This window comes from Sinocyclocheilus grahami, unplaced genomic scaffold (assembly GCF_001515645.1).
Source record: "Sinocyclocheilus grahami isolate Dianchi unplaced genomic scaffold, SAMN03320097.WGS_v1.1 scaffold356.1, whole genome shotgun sequence".
In the NCBI taxonomy this organism is placed as follows: domain Eukaryota; kingdom Metazoa; phylum Chordata; class Actinopteri; order Cypriniformes; family Cyprinidae; genus Sinocyclocheilus; species Sinocyclocheilus grahami.
The window spans coordinates 1,541,629-1,564,590 of NW_015505535.1; the positions used below are offsets into that span (position 1 = coordinate 1,541,629).

General features: G+C 39.1%; 1 protein-coding gene across 1 annotated transcript in view; it reads left to right on the top strand.

Annotated features, from left to right (window-relative positions):
* Positions 1–201: 201 nt before the first annotated feature.
* Positions 202–22,962, top strand: part of LOC107548831 (E3 ubiquitin-protein ligase CBL-B-like) — a 76,857-nt gene continuing 54,096 nt past the window's right edge. The window contains exons 1-2 of the mRNA XM_016229653.1: positions 202–231; positions 6,560–6,810. Coding sequence (XP_016085139.1) covers positions 202–231; positions 6,560–6,810 — 281 coding nt within the window. The remainder of the gene's footprint in view (positions 232–6,559; positions 6,811–22,962) is intronic.

Consider the following 22,962-nt stretch of genomic DNA (forward strand, 5'->3'; position numbering starts at 1 on the left):
CATGTCTGATACTGTCACTTTTTTAAAAATAAAGGTTTTACAGGCTGAAGCCTTTGGAGTTTTTAAATGAAATTGCACAAATAATGATTTCAATTAGTAAGCAAACAGGTAGCCCCACTCTAAACTGGTGTATTTTAGCATTTTAACATTGACAAGGTGTCTTTTAGTCCGTTCTTTTAGTCTTCCAGGTCAACAACTATCATGGAGGATCAACAGTTTGATGAGAAACAGGTTAGCTTACACCAATCTCTGCATATGACTATGCATACTTCCCTACTACACAGCATGTGAAAAGAATATTATGTCTGAATTCACACTATTCATTAAACATTAAGTGAAAAGTACACAGATACACTTTACTGCTTCTGCTGGGCTTCTGAAGTGTGCTAAAGATGGATACTTTACTATCCCATGAGGCCATAGAAGAGGAGTTGTGAATGGTAGCGAAGCATCGCAATGACAATATGGAAGATGTAGTAGTACATCCGGATTTCATTCAAATTATACAGATTCAAACATACTTTTCATAAGGTCGCAAAGTTCATTTCTCATCAAATGTAGTACATACTCAGACAGGATTCGATTTTGGATGCACCTACTATGTTTATAGCAACTTACCTGAATAATAACATGTCTGGTTTAATAAGACAGACATTTAAAGTTAACTCTATCACCCCCTTGAGTATGGAGGATATAATACTATTAATTATGTTCAATCAGACTGTGTTTTATAATCTTTTTATTTGAATTTGAGTCTGTTCCTCCCACAACCCTGTTGAAAAAAACAGCATATGCTGGTTAGGTATGTTTTGACGCTGGGATGCTGGTTTAAGCTGGTCCTTTTCTGGTTTGTGCTGGTCCTTTGCTGGTTTTAGCTGGTTTATGCTGGTCCTTTGCTGGTTTATGCTGGTCCTTTTACTGGTTTATGCTGGTCATGTGCTGGCAAAGGACCAGCACAAACCAGCAAAAGGACCAGCTTAAACCAGCAAAGGACCAGCAAAGAACCAGCACAGACCAGCAAAGGACCAGCACAAACCAGCATCCCAGCGTCAAAACATATCTAACCAGCATATGCTGGTTTTTCCAACAGGGAAAGTGTCTGTATGGCTTTAGAAAGCTTGAAATATAGCGTATTGACCATTTTAATAATTTTGTATGGTGTTTTGTTTCCTTTTTGAACTTTTAAAGACTCCAGATTAAACAAGCAACCAGCACAATTCTTCGAGTTTGAAACGACATGAGAGTGAATAAATTTTTTCGAACTGTTTAAGAAGACATGAATCAGGGCTTGAAAATGTAGACAGGCCATGATGATGAAGATGATGGTGCAGTTATGCGACCTCATTGCGAGGCCACAGACCGAGGCCTGTGTATACGTGCACATATCTCTTTATGTGTGTGCGGATGAACAAGTTTGGTACAAAGTAGCCCAAAGACCAGCTGCAGTACAGATTAGAGGTTGTGTGGTTTTCTGGTTGACTGGATTGTTTCTCATCTTTTGCTGTTTCCTCTCTGACAGAACTCCTATGTCTTATCTGAGCGCCACAGCCTTTCATGATTCTTTATATAGCTCTGTTGCCATGGGCATCTCTGTGGATACACAGCCTGACACTAAGCAAGAAGAACGACAGAAAGATATTTCAGAGAAAAGACACAGTTCAGACCAAAACTGCTGAGAGGTTAGATTAATATCAATGCTTATTTTATGTTTTACATTAAATCTGTGTGTCTAACATTAATGGAAAGTTAATTTTAGCATAGCTATTGGTTGCGGCCTCAGGAAACTCTATTGTCAGAGAAAAATAGTGGGTAACAATCTCCTGTCCTGGCAGGCCTTGGACTGTCGGGGCCGGATATTTGTGTTTGTTTGCTGAAGTTATTGTTTACTATACCATTACCAGAACAAACTGCTAAACTCTATGTCCAACCATGGGAATCAGAAGGGAGGTTTTTCAAGTCAGCATCCTGACTGTTCAAGTCAAAGCGCAACTGCCCTGGTGGAAAATACACCTTTAGTGATTTAGAACATGGTAGCTGGTCCAAGGTGGTTCAACATAGCTTAGATTTGAAATACCAGCTGGTAGGGACCTGGCTGGGCAGGCAGACCATCTTGGACCAGTAAGAAGCCAGTTAAAAGGTTCCAAAACCAGCTGGACCTTGTATGTTTTATTGCAGGCCAGGTGTAGTTCCTCATATGACGTCTGGACCAATCAAAAACACAATTTGTCATTTGATTGAACAAATCAGTTATTCATTAGATTAACAAGTCATCACAGACCCCTCACCCAATAGACTGGGTGCCAGGATGTCTGCAAACAACCACATGCCATTGGTTACCATGGCAACCACGACACCTTTGCTAGACCAGATACATTTACGACCTAATGGCATGTTGAGAATTTCCCCTCTCACTACATTTTCCATAGGAAATCCACAGTGCACAGTAAAAATGGACTCTTCTCTAATTAATTAATAGGAAAACCTTCCTTTGAATGAACACACATAGCCTTCAGGTCATTGTGTATGTTGTCGTTATATTGTATACTGTTTATGCCGGCTTGTGATGGAACCACTCGCTTCTGTCATCTTACCTATATGTAATCCTACCATGTTTAGTATCTATGAATTAGTCTTCTGATGATCTAAACGAGAGTGTATATTATATGTTGGTACATAGGCAATATATTAGTGTCCTGAGAATCTTTAGTAATTTAGATTCAAGTTCCATATGCAAATTACCATGCTTCCACACAAAGGGTCATAAAACTCCCCAGTATTTCCAAACTCCCACTTGGGATTTCCGCCTTTCTCATTGGACAAGCCCATCTTGAGAGGTGTGAATCTTCTCAGACCTTAAAGGCCTCACATCAGTGACCCGCCTCAGGAGTCGGTGGTTCTGTTAGGTTCTGAGAAGATGTGAGCTACAACGCTCCAGGACACACTAAGTTCGTGCCAGGCTTCGGCCTTGACTTTTCCATTCACCAAGATTCTCTGACTCAAACTGGTTCTTTTTCATCAACCAACTTCAGCAAAGATCAACTTGAACCTTCAGATTGCATCAAGCCTCTCTTTCAGACAGACGAGACGTGCAAGTATTCAAACTTAGTTTTATTAATTGATACGTTAAGTATCATGGGTACCTTGTTACAAAGGTGCGTTTGAACTAAGAATCTGATGTTTCCTTCAGGCTGTAAATCTGCTGAATATCAAATGGTTCCATAACTTCATATTTTTGTTTTCTCTCCTCTTTACTGCTTAATCTTTAACCCTTTCCTATACCAACTGCATGCGTGTGTGTGTGTGTGTATATGTGTATGTGTATGTTAGACCAGTTTAAGTGTTTATGTAGTATGTTAGACTAGTTTAAGTGTTTATGTAGTTAATAAAGTCTTACTTGTATCACACTTGACATTGTTCATTGTTTGCTCATAACTGGAGTCCCTAATCAGGATGTTACAGTAAGAAAGTTATTTCCCTTAACCAGGAAATTAACGTTCTTAGAATTGACAGACAGTTGACCCTGAGAGGTCAATTAAATATCTACAGCGGATCTAAATATTTATAATTAATTATAACTAGTTATGATTAATTATTCATATTTCCCATGAGCTGACATGGGATAAACCACAGGTTTAACAGGGGGGCAAGCACTTCTTCACACAGGGCCATGTAGTTTTGGATTTTGTTTTCCCTTAATAATAAAAACCTTCATTTAAAAACTGCATGTTGTGTTTATTTGTGTTATCTTTGATTAATATTTAAATTTGTTTGATGATCTGAAACATTAAAGTGTGACAAACATGCAAAAAAATAAGAATTTTTTTCACACCACTGTATGTACATTTTGCTATTTGCACTTCTGGTTAGATGCTAACTGCATTTCATTGGCTCTGTACTTGTACTCTGCACAATGTCAATAAAGTTAAATCTAATCTAATATTTTAAATGCTAATTTCTACATTTACTAGATTTTTTAAATTAATAGTTGTATCTGTTAATATTATTTAATAGAATGTGAACTAACATGAACAAACAACGAACAATTGTATTTTTTATTAATTAACAGTAACAGATTAATAAATGTTGTAAAAAGTATTGCTCAGTAAGTAATGTTAACTAATGCATTATCTATTGTTAACAAATGAGACCTTGTTGTAAACTTAATGAAATCAGTTACAATTCTGCTTATTGTTGCCAAAATGAGAACAGTAGTTGCAAAAAAGTCTGCAGATTTAGTCTGAGTATAACAAGCAGCATCCACTGAATTGTTTAGTAGGGTTTATGCTAAAACCAATAAAAACAATGTGTGTGTGTGTGTGTGAATTATGTTTTTATGCATTAAGTGATACATTTTTAATTTAAAAAAAAATTTTTGTGGTACAGATCTTACGTGAACTTCAGTAACCCACTTGCATCTGAGAGACAGAGATAGCGAGTGAGGTAGGTCTGCATTTATTATGTGTAGATCACAGATGAAGGCACTGGATATCATCCAGTCCTATGGAAGTTAAGTAGCCACAGATAATTTGAGCACAGGCATAATACTCTCTTTACTATCAGGCTGCTTTGAAACGAATTGCCCCCCGGTCATTCCCGTGGGCACAATAAGGCCTTTTACATTTCCTGAACACACACTGGCACACATGATAACTCCCTGATTGAATTAGCTCAATGCTATACGACTTCCTGTATGGAAAGCAGATGAATTTGAAATTCTTATGTCTTATGGCAACAGAGTTTCATAATTTCACATCTCAGCAAATATACAAGGAAATATTTCGCAATACTTAATGATATCACCGCACCCTGTTGCCAAAAACAATATTGTTATCGAAACAACGAGACATACCAATCCTGATAATCTTGACATTTCACTGTGAACCTCCACACCTTCATTGTGAATCTTGTTGAGTACGATCCAATCTGTGACTGTCACGTTTTGCACACTATTAACAGGCCACAGACATCCTGAAAGACGGCTCGCTCTGAAATACTGAAGTGTGCTTAGTCATAACAGAAAAATAATGACTCAGAAACATGCCGATGATATTTTTCAGCACTTCAGTCAGCTGTTTTGTTTGGATGCTTTTATTAATGGTTTAAGTTAATGCTGGTGGTTATTGACTGGCCAGAAACACTCACTCTAGGCTCTTTTGCCTCCTCCCCTCCAAACTATTATCACATACTTGACCTCCACAGGTCAGGAAAAGGGAAATCGAAAGCAGGGTCACATTCTAACAGAGAAGCAAGATATTATGCTGACCGTCTGATACTTTTGAGAGGAAATCAGTTATGCTGACCTTTCAAGCATAACTTAACAATCACTTTACACCCTGTCGTGCCAAACTGAGATGGTGAGTTTTAAATATGTATTAAATGTACAGTATATGAATTTATTTATTTTCATATGTGTGTGTGTGTTTCAACATCAGCCCCTGTAATGATATGATTGTTCATCTTGTGCAACTTTTTCTCTATCTGCTCTCCTTTCTTTGCTGAAAGATATGCCTTGGAGACATTGGATCACATATCCTGTGTGTGTGTGTGTAGTGTCATGGAAGTGGAACTGAGAGCGTTGTGCTTTAATAAATGCTGCACTGTATCGTGTGACCTCCTGGCCATGGCCCCAGGGACCTCCATTCTCATTACAAACATCATCCATGGTGCTTTGCTGCAGATGGGGGCAAGTTTAAAATGTCAAATTTGCCATCAGACAGTACATACAAGTCAGGACGATATGAAATCTTCTTTCATTCATTCAAAGCAACTGATTATTCTCTGTGGTTTTATGACAAAGTAGAAGGGATATGTATAACCACATAAATAGCTTCATTTAATCCAAACATGTCTGAGCATTTTCTGGATACATTAAAGCCCCGCTCTGATTCTCAGTTAAATTAGTCATGTCTTAAATTCCTGATTTCCTTTAATGATTGACTGATTGCACCATTATCAGATTGTGTCATATCATATCACCTCTAAATAAACCAGTCTACTCTGTAGTGTCTGCATATTCTCTTATGCCTTCAGGTGCAAAGATGTTTCATTGTTTTTGCTACTTCCTGTTTCCCTGTTGAGTGCTTATACCATGTTTTTGTAGTGGTTTGACCCCGCAGTTTCACATTTTGACAGAGGTTCTGTAGAGAATCACTTATTCTTGTACTGTAATTGTAAGAGTTTTCTGTATAGAAAAGGAAATCCAAATGTAGCTGGTCTCAGTAGAATGGGATGGGTGATATTTTAAACACCCTTTTAAGTAATAAAACATTTATTTGTAACTATTTATTTTATATAAGCAGTCGTTTTGTGATTTCAATTTTTTTTAAATTTATATATTAATGTATACATTTCTACTATATCTTATGTGATTTATTTCCCGTGCGTCTATCATTACTACAAATATTTTATAAAAGATTTATCAGTAATACCACCTACCTTTTAAATTATTTCTTTGTTCAAAATAAATTTAGTAAAAATTGCTATTTACTTTGTTCCCTGTGAAGAGGAGTTGTTGTTTTTTTTAAGCCGACACTGTGTTTTTTTTTATTTATTTTTTTAGGTGAGGTTGTGTCAGAACCCCAGACTACAGCTGAAGAACAGTCCTCCGTACATCCTGGATATTTTACCTGACACTTACCAGCACCTGAGGCTGATTCTGTGCAAATACGAAGAGAACCAGAGACTTACTCAGCTAAGCGAGAATGACTATTTCAAAGTGTACATCGACAGCCTGATGAAGAAATCCAAAAGAGCAATCCGCCTCTTTAAGGAAGCCAAGGAGAGAATGTATGAAGAACAGTCACAAGACAGGTAGGATGCTTTTTTTCCCACTTATTGTCTGGTCTGGTCAGTGATTTGTACATGTATTTGGTTTTGTCCATTGCAAAGTGAAACGAAAGAAATAGAGCCGAGATTTCACTTTTATTCTATGTGCATCGTGCTTGAGAAGTCTGTTTTAACACCAGCAGATGGTTTTTAAGATCATCTTCATGCGTTATCACAGTTGTCAGTCTCATAACTCGTATGGCCTTTCATTTTGACACTGATCTGTTGCCCTTTGAACGTCCTGCCGGATGGACATAGACACAGGAGAGGTCAGGTCACATGACTGGTCTGTTCGTTGAGTATCCTCGGGTGTTTCATGTCAGCTTGAGTCATGGCTAATTATCATGGAAATCCAACTCTGATCAAGAACAGAAGCCCTAATGAAAGAGACCTACCCCCTCTGGATCTAAACCCTTGGTGGGCCAGGCAGACTCTGCGCAGGGTGAGAACAAAGTGAGAGAGATTATTAACAGAGCAAGTGTGTCTCGGGCATAAGCTGACACATGCAGAATACTCTCCCCGAGGGCCATTAGAGCTCTGGGTTAGCCTGTGCTTTTCAGACATGAAACACGACCTTGATTAAAGAGGAAAATCTTAGCATTCTGTTTTACTGACAGCCAAGCGTAACATTTCCAGCATCTGGTTTAGAGCGTAGCCTCACATCAATTAAACTGCATTTAGGCCACTGACTATTTGGGAAAATAGTGCACAGTTTGAAAACGTATCATAAGGCGTTTGATACTGCCAGCAAATAATAGTGTTTCAGCTGTTGGTTTATATCCCAGTGCTTTTGATTGGCAACTCTGGCTCGGGTTTTGGCAGAAGAGTTTAATTTTAGTAATGCTTTCGAGTCCAGTCTCACCAGATTCTGCAGGGGTGAGAAGATGATTGAAATGAAAGTTTTGGAGGGTGATGAAGAGGTAAAGCAGCATTTGTTAGCCTGCGGACACCTACTGACAGGCCGTCCTGGCACGTTGTCGTATCCAGAAACTGTGACATTCGCTCCAGACAGGAGCAGGGATATCGGCTGACAGCTCCTCCATGTCTGCTGTGTCACTCGGTCTTAAATCTCCAGGGAGAGATCCTCTACTTTGCCTTCCAGCCTTTGGCTCCCTGTCCCACACAAAGGGTGGGTAGTAATGTGTGATTTTGTAGATTACAGAGAGGAAGGGAGGGAAGACAAAAGGTCAAGAAATCGAGATGAGTGCAGGGCTTAACAATAACTGGTTTGATGGCCCAATGCTAGTTGATTGAACTGTGGCTAGTCAGGTTAGTGCTGTGCTGTCACGGTTTCTTATGATTGATGAACATGCACATGTTTTTTGTGGCTTGCAAGCGGAAACGTTTGGTTTTCTCTGAACATTAAAAATTCTGCTAATTTAAATATGTTGCCACAGTAACATCTTGGCTGGCTCACACAGATTAGGTTTTCGATACTGAACGCATTAGTTATAATGGAAAATTTCAAAATGATAAAAATAATATTGTTTGGCACTCAATATAAATATTAATATGCTAATAAATAGAATGTAATAAATCTAATACATGATATATACCATTTGCTATATATTATATAATGTAATAGTACATAAAAGTATTAATTGTAAATAATACATTGGAATTAATGTGTGTATGACATTGTTGGCAGGACAAGTGAAAGTCCCGCTTTGGCCATCAGAAACATTCCTTATTATTGAGCCCTCTGAATGAGATGTGGAGAAAGGACAGAAGTGGCAGTAAGAGAGGAGGGAAACAGGAGAAAGAGCTATGTGGAAAGCAAGGAGAGTTCATTCATAGTGCTGTGGGGAGACATCAGTACAGAAAGCTGGTCCCCGGCTTGCAGCCAGGCATCTTCATAGAGGCCCCGCATGTGCTATAGTAATTATACTGCAGCTCCTGAGACCAACAATGGGAGTCTCTTTTTCTGTCTCTCTCCCCCAGCACCCTCCTGCCATAAATATCATCTCTGCCATGCAATGTTGGACAGTTTGTGGAGGACAAAATAGTTCCTAAATAACTTATGATGTATAGTTTTGGTGTAACTTTGTGATTCATTCCACAAATATATGCACTGAAAACTTTCTTTAAAAAAAAAAAAAAAAAAAAAAACTTTTGAGCTTTAAATGTTTGAATTTTTTTTTTTTTTACTTTTTTTTTATTTAAATGTTTGAAAAATTTTAAAAGCAAACATTTTGTTTTTTTTAAACCCCTTTTAATTATTTTATTTTTATTATACCCTGTTTTTTGTTTTTTAACTACACTATTTAATTGTTCACCAAGTCTGTGCTACTATTTTTCAGCGTTTACATTGTTGCAAAGCTGTGGGCAAATTACAACAACAACAGAAAAAGAAAAAAAATTAACCATAAAGCCACTGATTGAACGGTGGAAAAAAGCAAATGTGGTCGGTCTTTATTTTAACTGCACAATTTTTAAACATCTATTAAAGTATTGTCACATTGATGATACAAACACCCATCTTCAAATTGTGTGCTGAATTCTAGCAATGTCAACCCTGCTTGAAAACTATCAGAGGATTGCTGAGGTTCTGAGTGTCTTCTCTTACTGGAAAGATCTAAATGCATTACTATCTATTAGTATTGACGTTAAGAGGCGGACAAAACAGTGGTCTGGAACAGGCATGAATAGACCGGATGTATTGAATCTAGTGGAGATTGGCAAGCTTTGCTGTGTCTGGGGCTGAGGTGGCAATCTTAAGCCTTGCCGTGTTGGATCTCTTGTGCTTCAATCTCCTCAGTGTCTTTTTTTGGTGACAGAGATGGAAAGAATTGTGGAGAGAAGCGTGGAGCCATGCAGTACACGCTGAACTAGTGGAGATACACCTGGGGCTGAGGTGGCAATCTTAAGCCTTGCCGTGTTGGATCTCTTGTGCTTCAATCTCCTCAGTGTCTTTTTTGGTGACAGAGATGGAAAGAATTGTGGAGAGAAGCGTGGAGCCATGCAGTACACGCTGAACTTCGCTGAAGCCTCAGACCTGGCCTCATTGACGTGTTTGCTTCTCAGTCGTCGTGCATAATGAGAAGATTGGCAGATGTTTTAATGTTCCTGTGGCTTTGAGGTGTGAGCAGATGACAGAGAGACTGCTTTCAACGGCGATAGAGACGTAAGATGTACTGTTCTCAAACTCGCAGAAGAAAATATCTCTTGAGGTTTGGCCTTTAAGCAGGCCACAGACAGTGGGGACGGTCCAGGGAGCTGTTTTGCATTCACACTGACTGTGAAATCACAGTGTATTATTAACCCCATTCCTTACTCTACCTCTTCCAGCCTCGTCATGTCCAGAAACAAATTTTTTTTAAAGCTCTGAGAGCCCTTCAAGAGAGCTAATTCCCCTCTGAAAAAGGTAATATATTGCACTTTCTCACAAGTGGCAGCCATCTGTTTAAATCTCCTTACTCAGCTTGCTCGGTTTAAAGCTGCTTAACAGCTCCGGAACATTCGGGGAAGTTTGTGTTTTCCGCAAATGTGCAAAAACTTTCTTCCCAGCTTGCACCTCTACGCCTCTCACACCTGTACACCAGTGTAGGCGTTAGCACCATGATGTTTGGAATGGTTTTATTTCCTTAAAGCACAGGATGTTTACCACCCTCACTAAATAACCATCCTTAATTCATGTTTGACCACAAGCTACTACGTTCTCCCGGCAGATGTTCCACAACACTCACTATGGATAAACACAATGCTCTAGTTGTTGAAACGGACTTTTTTGGAGCCCATTACTATCTGCTGTGAGTAAACAGAATAGGATCAACATGTAACAGTAGAGGGGGCAACAGGAACTTCACGGGTTGATGCTTGGAATGAACGCTGTGCTGAAACAGACTGAATGTAATTGCTAACGCAGCAGCAGATTTGATGGAAAAGGTCACTGTTGTAGCTTTATCTCAAGACGCCGTCTGAGCCTGTGATGAAAAGCTGAAGTGAAAGTGCAGACCTTGATGGAAACGGAGCTGTGGATTTGAAACTGCTAGGTAGAGGAACTGAGAGACCGGCCTGCCTCGTTTCCTTTGACCTTGAGTTAACACATTGCAGAGAGCATCTCTTAAAAGGTTAGCTCTGTTATTTTTACTGTGCAAGCAGAAGTTAATGTTCAGTGATTTCTTCGAACTAATTATAGGTTGACTTGTTTGGTGGATGAACTCAATTGCCCATTCTCCAATAGATTCTGGTCAGAGAGACATTTCAGTATGCAGCAGATTATTTCTCTCATCCAAAGTAATAATTGCATTATTTTTCAGGCTCTCACTGTGTTTTTTTTATATAAGAAGTTGGATCCTTATCAGTAGTGTAGTGGTGCCTGGAGAAGTGGGTATACTCTTAATTTATGCTCCCATTTTTTTAAGCGGCCCAGCAAAGGGTGAGCGGCCTGTGTTCTAAACAGTGACATGTAAGAGTCAAGACTAGTCTTGCATATTTAGTTCACCTCAAAATGGGCCAATAGTATTTGCACATTTTCACTTTCTGTAACTTCTGCTACTTGACTTACTGGAGTAAGGATCATTATGAAATTAATATTAGCCACAAAAGAGGTGCAGATTTTGCAATAAATAATAAAATGTAAAAAATTACATAGACTGCAACAATTAACATTTTGTCTGAACCACTAGTAGACTAGCTATTTTGTTTAGTTATCTGTTGGAGAATCATGATCTCTATTTGATACCAAATAAAAAATCGAGATAAATTTATCCAGAATTGTGCAGCTCTACTCCTATGTTTGACTGACTGTTTCTCCCATGGCATACAGTGATGGGAAAATAGTAACCCCCTGCCTACTCCCTCCATACCTTTTACAATTTATGTATAGGCTATACTATATAGTGCAAAAAAAATTATAATAAAATAGTTTAGAGCATTTTTAATACAATTGAGCACTACTCAAGCTGCGATATCAAACAGGACCACAAGGAGACGCCAAAAGATCACTAAACCTACTGCCCTGACCTGACTGTACAGGCTACTATACGGATCCATTCAGAATCTAAAAAACACCTTCAGGCTTCAGCAGTTGAATATGGATTCAGCAGTCCATTTTGAATATGGATATTTTTCTCACAAAAAAGCATCGATTCGCTACAGGAGGCCTTTGTTCACCCCCCGGAGCCGTGTGAGACACTTTTTTTTTTATTTTTTATAAATGGGCGCTTTTTATTTCACTTCCATTATAAAACACTCATGCTTTTAAGCCGAATACATGCTGAAAAGACTAATTCTGGACATGACTTTAAGCAATCTCTAATGAAACCGGTCGTGTTTTCTCTGTAGCTGTTTTGAACTTTGGCTACTGTTTGAAGGCATTCGTTTACTGGATCCTTGGACTAAAAGGGTTACAGGAGTTTACCGGTTTAAAAAATCTGATCGCAAAAACATGCTGCTTTTCCTTTTTTTAAGATATTGTTTTCATTATAATGTATTGAATCAAATTAGTGTCAATAATTAAATATTATTTTATCACTCTTCGCACCTCCCCTGACATGCACTCGCGCCCCAGACGACTCTGCTTGCATTCACATGATTTGTCGAGATAAGAGGCGAGCACAATCATCAATCAAATTTAAAGGGAAGCCGGCGCATCCTGACCGCATCATTGTCTTTACTGGGTGTGTTTAGGGAATACTGGCATTGATTTACATTGGGGTGGAACGGTTTGTGGAAAAAAATCCGCGGTTCAACTTAAATCTGACAACGCATCTGTAATATGGTTTGCTATAAATAACACGTAAAGCAAACAGGGTTCGGCTAATATACGTTTCTGTTGATGGATGCTCATTCTGGCTTCCCAATACTTTACAACAGCAGCGATTGAAAAAAAAACCCGTGGACAAACCATTCACTCTTGTTCAATGCGAATGCCGTATGCTGGAATATGAGCATTTATTCCGGGTACACCTGGGTGCTGATAGCGCGCGTGCACAGATGAGACCTGAACAGCACACCTTGATGCACTGAATTTTTTTTTTTCATTCATCCAATTTTAAAAAATTAGGGTAATGATTCACATCTATATTTTTTAATCTGAGCCAATGAAAAATAAATAACTTGCCCTTATTGACAAGGTGTTTAAGCCGACCTCATACGTCATCAGCCCGGAACTGCTTCCGTTTACAACAGTATGCGCAAGCTAGATTTAAGTGGTTATTACATTTTGAATATGAATATTTTTCTTACAAAAACGCATCGATTGTGTGAGACACTTTTTTTTTTTTAAATAGCTGGGCGCTTTTTATTTCACTTTTTTGGGACTGAAGCACTGCAACACCCGCTGACTGCAATGATAGAGCCTGGAATAGCCAGGACAATTTTTAATATAACTCCGACTGGATTCGTCTAAAAGAAGAAAGTCATATACACCTAGGATGCCTTGAGGTTGAGTAAAACACAGCCTATTTTTCATTTTTGGGTGAACTAACCTTTTAAAGGAGAAAAGCTCTGTTTTGGGGACTTAATCTCTTCACATCTGGCAACCACAAGCATGAACTCTAGTGAAGACTTGTTAGCAATGCAAGATAACGCAAATGCCAAATGAAAAACACGTTTTCAGGATAAATAACGAGCCGGCCAATATCGTGACCATTGTTTTTAATTAATCGAGAAAGGTGGATATTGTTATCGAGATTAAAATACGATTATTCGTGCAGCCCTACCTTATTATATCCTATATAAGTAAAAAAAAAGTGATTATTGAGTTTAATAATGTCCAATGCGAGCCAGACCTGGGCACATGGCACATGATGGACTGCAGCAGGGCATGTCACCCTTGTCTGGAGTTAATTGGAGTTATTTACAGAGTAAGCGAATGCCCTCCCATGGAGAATGAAAGGAAAATATATCCTCCTCTCATCTCAGAGCCTGCAGACTAAATGGGCCCCTCTCCATCCCCCAAACTCAACCTTCTCCAGCTGCATCCATCACACACAGGAACAATGAAGTTCAAACGGTGGAATAGAGCCAGATGTTCTACTCAATTAGGGGTCTCCCCGCTCTCTGGTCACTCTTTCATGTTTTTCCGCTCTTTTTCCTTCATCCCGTTGTGTAACATGTTTGTCCTGCATCAGAGGCTCAATTAAGTCCTCCTGTTATTTCGATCATGTTTGTTTATTTCTCTTAAATTGCCTTGTCAAATGTAGGCCCGGCACTCTGATTAATGAGCTGAGGTCTGCATTTGGGTAAAAGTGCAATTAACAGCACTCAGTCTACCACCAATCAGATGGCACGCCACATATCCCAACTCCCCCACCCCACCACGCCTCGGTTACCGCACCGTCTGCTCTGCAGTGTGATGATGAGGTTCATCTGGCACCCGGCTAATGATGGAAAAAGCTTCATTAATGAGGAAGTCACGGACCGATTCCAAGCCTTAGATCTGGGAGATACCACTGTGTACTGCTTTGAATTGGCCTTAATTGGCCAACTCTGAGCTTCTGAGAAATTTTGAATAAATTCAGTGTCTATGTTCTCTGGATGGGAATTCTCAAGACCCCAAAACTTATCCAGATCTTAAAGGAAGTGGGTTGCAAGAAAGGCTAGGCTGAACACCGGAAAGGAAAGACTATGGGATATGTGACCTCCAGAGGAAGGGCAAACACACACACACATGCTCACACTCTCTCAAGACAGGACACTTTCTGCAACCCAATCTTTATACTGCAAATCAGTGGCATTGAGTGCAGGTTTCTGTTATTATTTTTGCTAGCTCAGATTCTGTTCTCTTTCAGTCATTTGGAGGAAAACTCGAGGAGGAAGTGTCCCACAACATCCTGTTCTTGTGTTTCCCTTCCACAATTATCCTATTGCTATGAACACAAACACATTTAGGTCAGAATACATATGATACGCAAGTACACAAATGCTTCTAGCCAAGAATGAGGTTCATGATTCAAGAGTTGGTCAGTAGCAAAAAACATTTTTTTTCTTCTTTGATCAACTAATTTAATTGCAGTATCAAACTTTCTGCAACTATCAATTTGTTTTATAGCTAGCTAACTATAGTACTGTAAATAATAAACATTATTCAGTCAGTCAGTCATTTATTTATAAAGCACATTTAAAAACAACAGCTGCTGCCAAAGTTATGTATTTATTATGTATTAATTATTATTATTGGTTGGTACTAGAGATGATGATGATGATTATTATTATTATTCAATATGAAATATTTAGTTAGTTAATTTCCTCTTTTTTTACATTTTGATTATTGTTGTTGCCATATGTATATGTATGCATGTTTATATACACACACACAAAATGTTGGTTAATTTTTATTTATTTAATTTAAATAATGGCTATTTATGTTATTTTTTCATTTTGATAACATTTGCCATCTAAAATCTAAAGTTAAAAACAAACAATTTAATGACATTGTTGACTGATTTAAAAAATAGTGTTTTTTTAGCTTAAATTTATACTTAGAATTTAAATATCGGCCATTTAAAGTGTAATCAGTTTAAATGTCTGTTTAAATTGCAATGTCTGCCAGAAATTAATTTCATTGCATCCCTAAATGTCACATTTGAACTCAATCATTCTTTTGAGTTTCAAGGTTTGCTGAGTAAAGTATGCATGCTATCGGGTGAATGGGACTTCAGTGCGTTGCAGTTCGATGGTTGAGCTTTTGTGTCTGTGTGCTTGTGTAGAGTATATTTCTCTACACATAAAAATATATTATTTATTATAATGGAATGAGCTGACTTCAGATATAGCAACCCCCCGTCCTTAAAACACAGGTCACCCTTTTGTCTGCATGAATGTTTCTTTGTGCCCCAGCCCCCTGAAATTTGGGGTTCAACCTTTGCTGATCTCATCTGGAAAAGCTTAGACGGGACGCCTCCTCAAATGAACATCTAATGAATTATCAGCTTTTGAGGTTTCATTTGTATCTCTGTTGGTGGTTTTAAATGTCATAAACATCTGCTCGCCTCTTATCGCTCTCTAATATCTCGCTTGTTTTCTCTATCTTTACCTCTTAGTCTTTAAGTTCTGCGTCTCAGGTGTCACAGGGCGCTGTCGTGCTCGTGAACTGAGTGGGTGAGTGTCACACTTTCCACAGCCGTGAAAATGTGTTTCTCTGAAATCAGAGCCCCATTTGTGACAGCTTCTTGTCAACTAAGTGACTGCAAGTGTGTGTTGGCGCTGTTTTTTTTTTTTCCTTTAGCGGATGGTGCGGGCAGCAGGGGTAACTTCAGGATGGATTCAAATCAACCCAACAGCAAATCAATAGTAGTCTCGACAGCTGCGTCTCAAGTGGTTAGGTGTCTTGTAGAGCAAGAGAGGAGTGGAAGATGAGAGAACAGGCCTTTTGTTCCCATGTTTGCTCTACACAGCACATTTGTGACAGCTTCTTGTCAACTAAGTGACTGCAAGTGTGTGTTGGCGCTGTTTTTTTTTTTCCTTTAGCGGATGGTGCGGGCAGCAGGTGTAACTTCAGGATGGATTCAAATCAACCCAACAGCAAATCAATAGTAGTCTCGACAGCTGCGTCTCAAGTGGTTAGGTGTCTTGTAGAGCAAGAGAGGAGTGGAAGATGAGAGAACAGGCCTTTTGTTCCCATGTTTGCTCTACACAGCAGTGTCCTGTCTGAGCTCTGGGTTAGGTCCATCCCAGCAGATGTGTGCTTTAAAGAACAGAAACCTGCCTTGTTTCAAGTAAGGTGCTTGGGGAGTCGGGTGTGTGTGTCCAGTCCGGAGAGGGAGTGAGGTTTCATGGGTGTCCATATGGGACTGTTGCGTATTTGTGTCTATGTGGTGCTGGTCTTCTGGGAGTCTGGCTGACGTGCTTGATTTATTGTGATGTGTTTGCCTCTCTCTGTTTCCGCCTCATATGCTCTGAAACACACACACACACACACACACACACACACAGCAGGCCATCTGAGCCCCAGTCACCATCCACTGCTGTTGAGAATGAAGTCCCAGAAGGCAGACTGTGAACAAACAAATCTGAGCCAAAGCACTTAAACATGCTAAATACATACAGAATATATCCTTATGCCCAAAACATGTTTTCCTATAAAGAAACCCTTGAGTTTTTGAAAGAAATTAATACTTTTGTTCAGCAATGATGCATTAATTTGATCAAAAGTGACAGTAAAGACATTTATAATTTTACTTTTTCAAATAAATGCTGTTCTTTTAAACTTTATATTCATTAAAGAATCCTGTAAAAATCTAGTATGGTTTATATGAAGTGTGACTGTTTCAGCATTTATAATAATAAGCATAATTAGAATGAGTTCTGAAGGATCATGGCACACTAAAAACTGGAGAAATTCTGCTTTGCCACCACATTAATTAATTACATTTTAAGGTACATTAAAATAGAAAAGTTATTTTAAACTGTAATGATATTTCACAGTATTTCTGTTTGTTTTTCATCAAATAAAACCTTGACGAGGCTTCTTTCCCTCCAACTCTCATAGCTGTCACCATACATCCAGTTGATTTCAATGAAACATTTATCTGCATGCGTTACGATAAAACCTCAGGCTTGTAGTTTTAAAGAAGCCACAGAAGAACACCTGCCAAAGCTCTGAATGCCTTTTGTCTTTTCCCGCCGTAAAAGCGGTGACCTCATCAGAGGGACCACATAAACGCTTCAGTCGAGCTGTACTTTGTGCTGTTGAAGTGCACAGGATGGAAACTCTGAGCTGGCAACGGCTTCTTTTTCTTTCTCTGATCAGAAACCTCCCGTAGACACAACTCAGCGTAACATGGCCCCGAAACTGCCTGCAGCACTATGACCGACTCGCTACCTCAGTGTGAAAGCCTGTTTGAACTGTCAGACTAGATTAGGCCCTCTGGGATCGGTTGCCTCCTGTCTGTCACTCAAACCAAGAGATGTGTCACTTATAGTGGGGTGTGAGAGACGTTTCTGAAGTGTGCGGTATAGTCCGTTATCCGTTGCTCTTAAACATATGATTACGTGATGACATTGTTAAATTCTTTGTGATTCAGAATTGCAGGAAGAAACCACCGAGCAACCACATGGATGTTTTAAAAATAATTTTTTTTTTACTAATATGTCTTAAGTGATGTGTCTTAAGATAACAGAAAGACTTCATTAGTTAACAACTTTTTAGCATCTTTTTTTAATTAGAGTAATGAAACTCTTAGATATCTCAGACATTTTGTTAATTAAAACATCACGGCTAAGTGGCATGTTCGCAGTGCGAGTGTCTGAGGGTGTGTGTGTGTTTTCTCTAAATGCTCAGACCTGCACTTACACTGATAAGGCAGGATAGATCCTCCAACAACCTTCCTCAACTGAAACCAGTATTGATCTACTCTGTCCCGGAAGCAGAATCCTCTGAGCTCATGAACAGATTTCTGAAACGAGAGCTGTGAAGAAACAAACTCATCACTCTTTCATAAGCACCAGTTCTCTAAGCGCTAAGAACCAGACCTAACAACCTATAACAACCTTGCTTTATTGTATTGCAGCTGATAACCAAACCATATTTTGTGTTGTGTTGTGTTTTGATGTGTTTTGTTTTTTGTTTTATCAGGATTTGGTAGTTTGCATAATTAGTTGTGGTAGGTTACATCAGGGCGAGGAACAATCTCAGGGTGCTTTCACACCTGTAGATCGATTGCTTTGTTCTGAAACGGATAAAAATGATTACAATGTTGCTTTTTATTCTTGGTGCGGTTTACTTTCACACAGCAAAGTTTCTAAACGGACCAAATTTGTTAATACAAGTCGCGCGTGAGTAAACTGTTCTCTCATTGGTCAAAGTTCCATGGTTTATTTTCCGGGATTCCACTTAGCTGTCGTTATTGTTTTTTTGTTTTTTTTTTGTAGCTGTCAGTGGGGTGTGAGAGACGTTTCTGAAGTGTGCGGTATAGTCCGTTATCCGTTGCTCTTAAACATATGATTACGTGATGACATTGTTAAATTCTTTGTGATTCAGAATTGCAGGAAGAAACCACCGAGCAACCACATGGATGTTTTAAAAATAATTTTTTTTTTTACTAATATGTCTTAAGTGATGTGTCTTAAGATAACAGAAAGACTTCATTAGTTAACAACTTTTTAGCATCTTTTTTAATTAGAGTAATGAAACTCTTAGATATCTCAGACATTTTGTTAATTAAAACATCACGGCTAAGTGGCATGTTCGCAGTGCGAGTGTCTGAGGGTGTGTGTGTGTTTTCTCTAAATGCTCAGACCTGCACTTACACTGATAAGGCAGGATAGATCCTCCAACAACCTTCCTCAACTGAAACCAGTATTGATCTACTCTGTCCCGGAAGCAGAATCCTCTGAGCTCATGAACAGATTTCTGAAACGAGAGCTGTGAAGAAACAAACTCATCACTCTTTCATAAGCACCAGTTCTCTAAGCTCTAAGAACCAGACCTAACAACCTATAACAACCTTGCTTTATTGTATTGCAGCTGATAACCAAACCATATTTTGTGTTGTGTTGTGTTTTGATGTGTTTTGTTTTTTGTTTTATCAGGATTTGGTAGTTTGCATTATTAGTTGTGGTAGGTTACATCAGGGCGAGGAACAATCTCAGGGTGCTTTCACACCTGTAGATCGATTGCTTTGTTCTGAAACGGATAAAAATGATTACAATGTTGCTTTTTATTCTTGGTGCGGTTTACTTTCACACAGCAAAGTTTCTAAACGGACCAAATTTGTTAATACAAGTCGCGCGTGAGTAAACTGTTCTCTCATTGGTCAAAGTTCCATGGTTTATTTTCCGGGATTCCACTTAGCTGTCGTTATTGTTTTTTTGTTTTTTTTTTGTAGCTGTCGTTATATTAATTTATCATTTTGAGCAGGAGTCCAGAATTAATCGGGAAAACATTTTTAAAATGCACCTACTAGGAAGAAGAACAATAAGACGGCATTATAAGACGTGCTCACCCACAGACATTCACAGGTTCATTTTGAAGTATTAGCAAAACAACAAAGCTAATGCTTTTCACGGAACTTACTCAATGAAACATTTATCTGCATGCGTTACGATAAAACCTCAGGCTTGTAGTTTTAAAGAAGCCACAGAAGAACACCTGCCAAAGCTCTGAATGCCTTTTGTCTTTTCCCGCCGTAAAAGCGGTGACCTCATCAGAGGGACCACATAAACGCTTCAGTCGAGCTGTACTTTGTGCTGTTGAAGTGCACAGGATGGAAACTCTGAGCTGGCAACGGCTTCTTTTTCTTTCTCTGATCAGAAACCTCCCGTAGACACAACTCAGCGTAACATGGCCCCGAAACTGCCTGCAGCACTATGACCGACTCGCTACCTCAGTGTGAAAGCCTGTTTGAACTGTCAGACTAGATTAGGCCCTCTGGGATCGGTTGCCTCCTGTCTGTCACTCAAACCAAGAGATGTGTCACTTATAGTGGGGTGTGAGAGACGTTTCTGAAGTGTGCGGTATAGTCCGTTATCCGTTGCTCTTAAACATATGATTACGTGATGACATTGTTAAATTCTTTGTGATTCAGAATTGCAGGAAGAAACCACCGAGCAACCACATGGATGTTTTAAAAATAATTTTTTTTTTACTAATATGTCTTAAGTGATGTGTCTTAAGATAACAGAAAGACTTCATTAGTTAACAACTTTTTAGCATCTTTTTTAATTAGAGTAATGAAACTCTTAGATATCTCAGACATTTTGTTAATTAAAACATCACGGCTAAGTGGCATGTTCGCAGTGCGAGTGTCTGAGGGTGTGTGTGTGTTTTCTCTAAATGCTCAGACCTGCACTTACACTGATAAGGCAGGATAGATCCTCCAACAACCTTCCTCAACTGAAACCAGTATTGATCTACTCTGTCCCGGAAGCAGAATCCTCTGAGCTCATGAACAGATTTCTGAAACGAGAGCTGTGAAGAAACAAACTCATCACTCTTTCATAAGCACCAGTTCTCTAAGCGCTAAGAACCAGACCTAACAACCTATAACAACCTTGCTTTATTGTATTGCAGCTGATAACCAAACCATATTTTGTGTTGTGTTGTGTTTTGATGTGTTTTGTTTTTTGTTTTATCAGGATTTGGTAGTTTGCATAATTAGTTGTGGTAGGTTACATCAGGGCGAGGAACAATCTCAGGGTGCTTTCACACCTGTAGATCGATTGCTTTGTTCTGAAACGGATAAAAATGATTACAATGTTGCTTTTTATTCTTGGTGCGGTTTACTTTCACACAGCAAAGTTTCTAAACGGACCAAATTTGTTAATACAAGTCGCGCGTGAGTAAACTGTTCTCTCATTGGTCAAAGTTCCATGGTTTATTTTCCGGGATTCCACTTAGCTGTCGTTATTGTTTTTTTGTTTTTTTTTTGTAGCTGTCGTTATATTAATTTATCATTTTGAGCAGGAGTCCAGAATTAATCGGGAAAACATTTTTAAAATGCACCTACTAGGAAGAAGAACAATAAGACGGCATTATAAGACGTGCTCACCCACAGACATTCACAGGTTCATTTTGAAGTATTAGCAAAACAACAAAGCTAATGCTTTTCACGGAACTTACGTAATTACCCATTATACATTGTGATATAGCTTGGTTCGTTGGTCCGTTAGATCGGATTGCTTTCTCACTACAACCAAACCGCTCCAGAGTTAGTTTTCAATCGAGCCGAGACCACCTCGTTCAGGCGATTGTTTTGGCGCGGATCCAAGTTCGTTTGTTATGCCCAAACGAACCGAGCTAAGGGGGGAAACCGCCAGGTTCTGAAACAACGGACCAGGTGTGAAAGCACCCTCAATCTGGACAGCATTTGATTGGACAAAAGTCTTGTGCTAAAACAAAAACATTCATTAAAAAAGGGTTAAAAATTAGATGTGCACCAAAAAACATTGACATTTAGAAGAGCTCCGTCTGGTGTGGAGTGCATGATGTCTCATGCTTCTCAGAGCAGTTGATATCCACACACAAGAGCATGGGAAATCTGTCCAGCTGTTGCAATAAGTTTCTGCCTCCTATGGCCGATCTGACAGCCGTGCCGCCGCAGCTTCCTAGAGTAATCACCACTCAATCTGCTCAGCTCTGTAGCGTTGCACCAGGAAACAGGATGTTGCCTGGCCATAGATATTGTTCTCTTTGTTTACCGCATTTGTTTGGACTTTACATTGTAAAGCTAGGCTGAGAATGAGAGTTAGGCTTCAGGCAACTAGTAAATAAATTATGAAGCCGAAAAATGTCAATTGGCTATTTCATAGCTTACCTTATCACCAGTCAATTTCCTGCCAGTAATTGTAGTCAGTATCTACTTTGTGCTCATGTGCTTATCACTGTGTGCAAAGCTACTCAAACAGGAAGTGACCGTGAAGCAGTGTCCTTCACAGGGCTGTGATGTCACTCTGCTTCCTGCTGGTGTTGGCTTGACTTTGTCGTTGGGTTTGTAGCTGGTTTCAGAAAGCTGATCATCGTAAAGCTAATCTTAGATCTCTTTTTCCTGTTTGTCACTGTGAACTAACTGTAATGTTCCGCTGATTCAGAAATGGCATTTCGGGTCACTCACAGAAAAAAAAAAAATATTGTCAGTTTGGGTTGATGTTTGAGGAGACCACCGAAGCTCAGAGCCGGTGGTTAGTATGGGAGTAATGTTTCTGTTTTGTTAAAGAGACACAGCTTTCATAATACCTCAATATTACAGGAAATGAAACAATGCGGCTTTGTGGTGTTCTGGAAGTGATGGTCGAAATATCTTCTCCAGGATTTCCTCCTAATACCCACACAGGACAACGAAGCAACGTTTTATCGAAAAGTTGGTATCGTCACATAAGTTTCAAGGTCATACTTGCTGTTTAAATTCATTACGCCGTAGACCAGATGCTTGATCCAACACACATCCGATTATGACAACAAGACAAGGTTATGAAATAACAACCTGACATTCTTTGACTGCTGGGATACTAAAATCAGCGTGAACGATAATTTAATGGCATATTCTGAGTTATTTACAACTTAATGTTTATGGACCCCATCTGTAGCGTGCTATGAACTAGCACAGAGGATCTTTGGCTTGGGATGGGACGGAGTACTGATCCAGTGTTCTGGGTTTTTACAAACTGAGTTAATTGACTGCATACAGATGCAGATAGACTAAAGTTGTAAATAATCCAGAATGTTCTTTATTAAGAAACTTTGCAAACCATCTG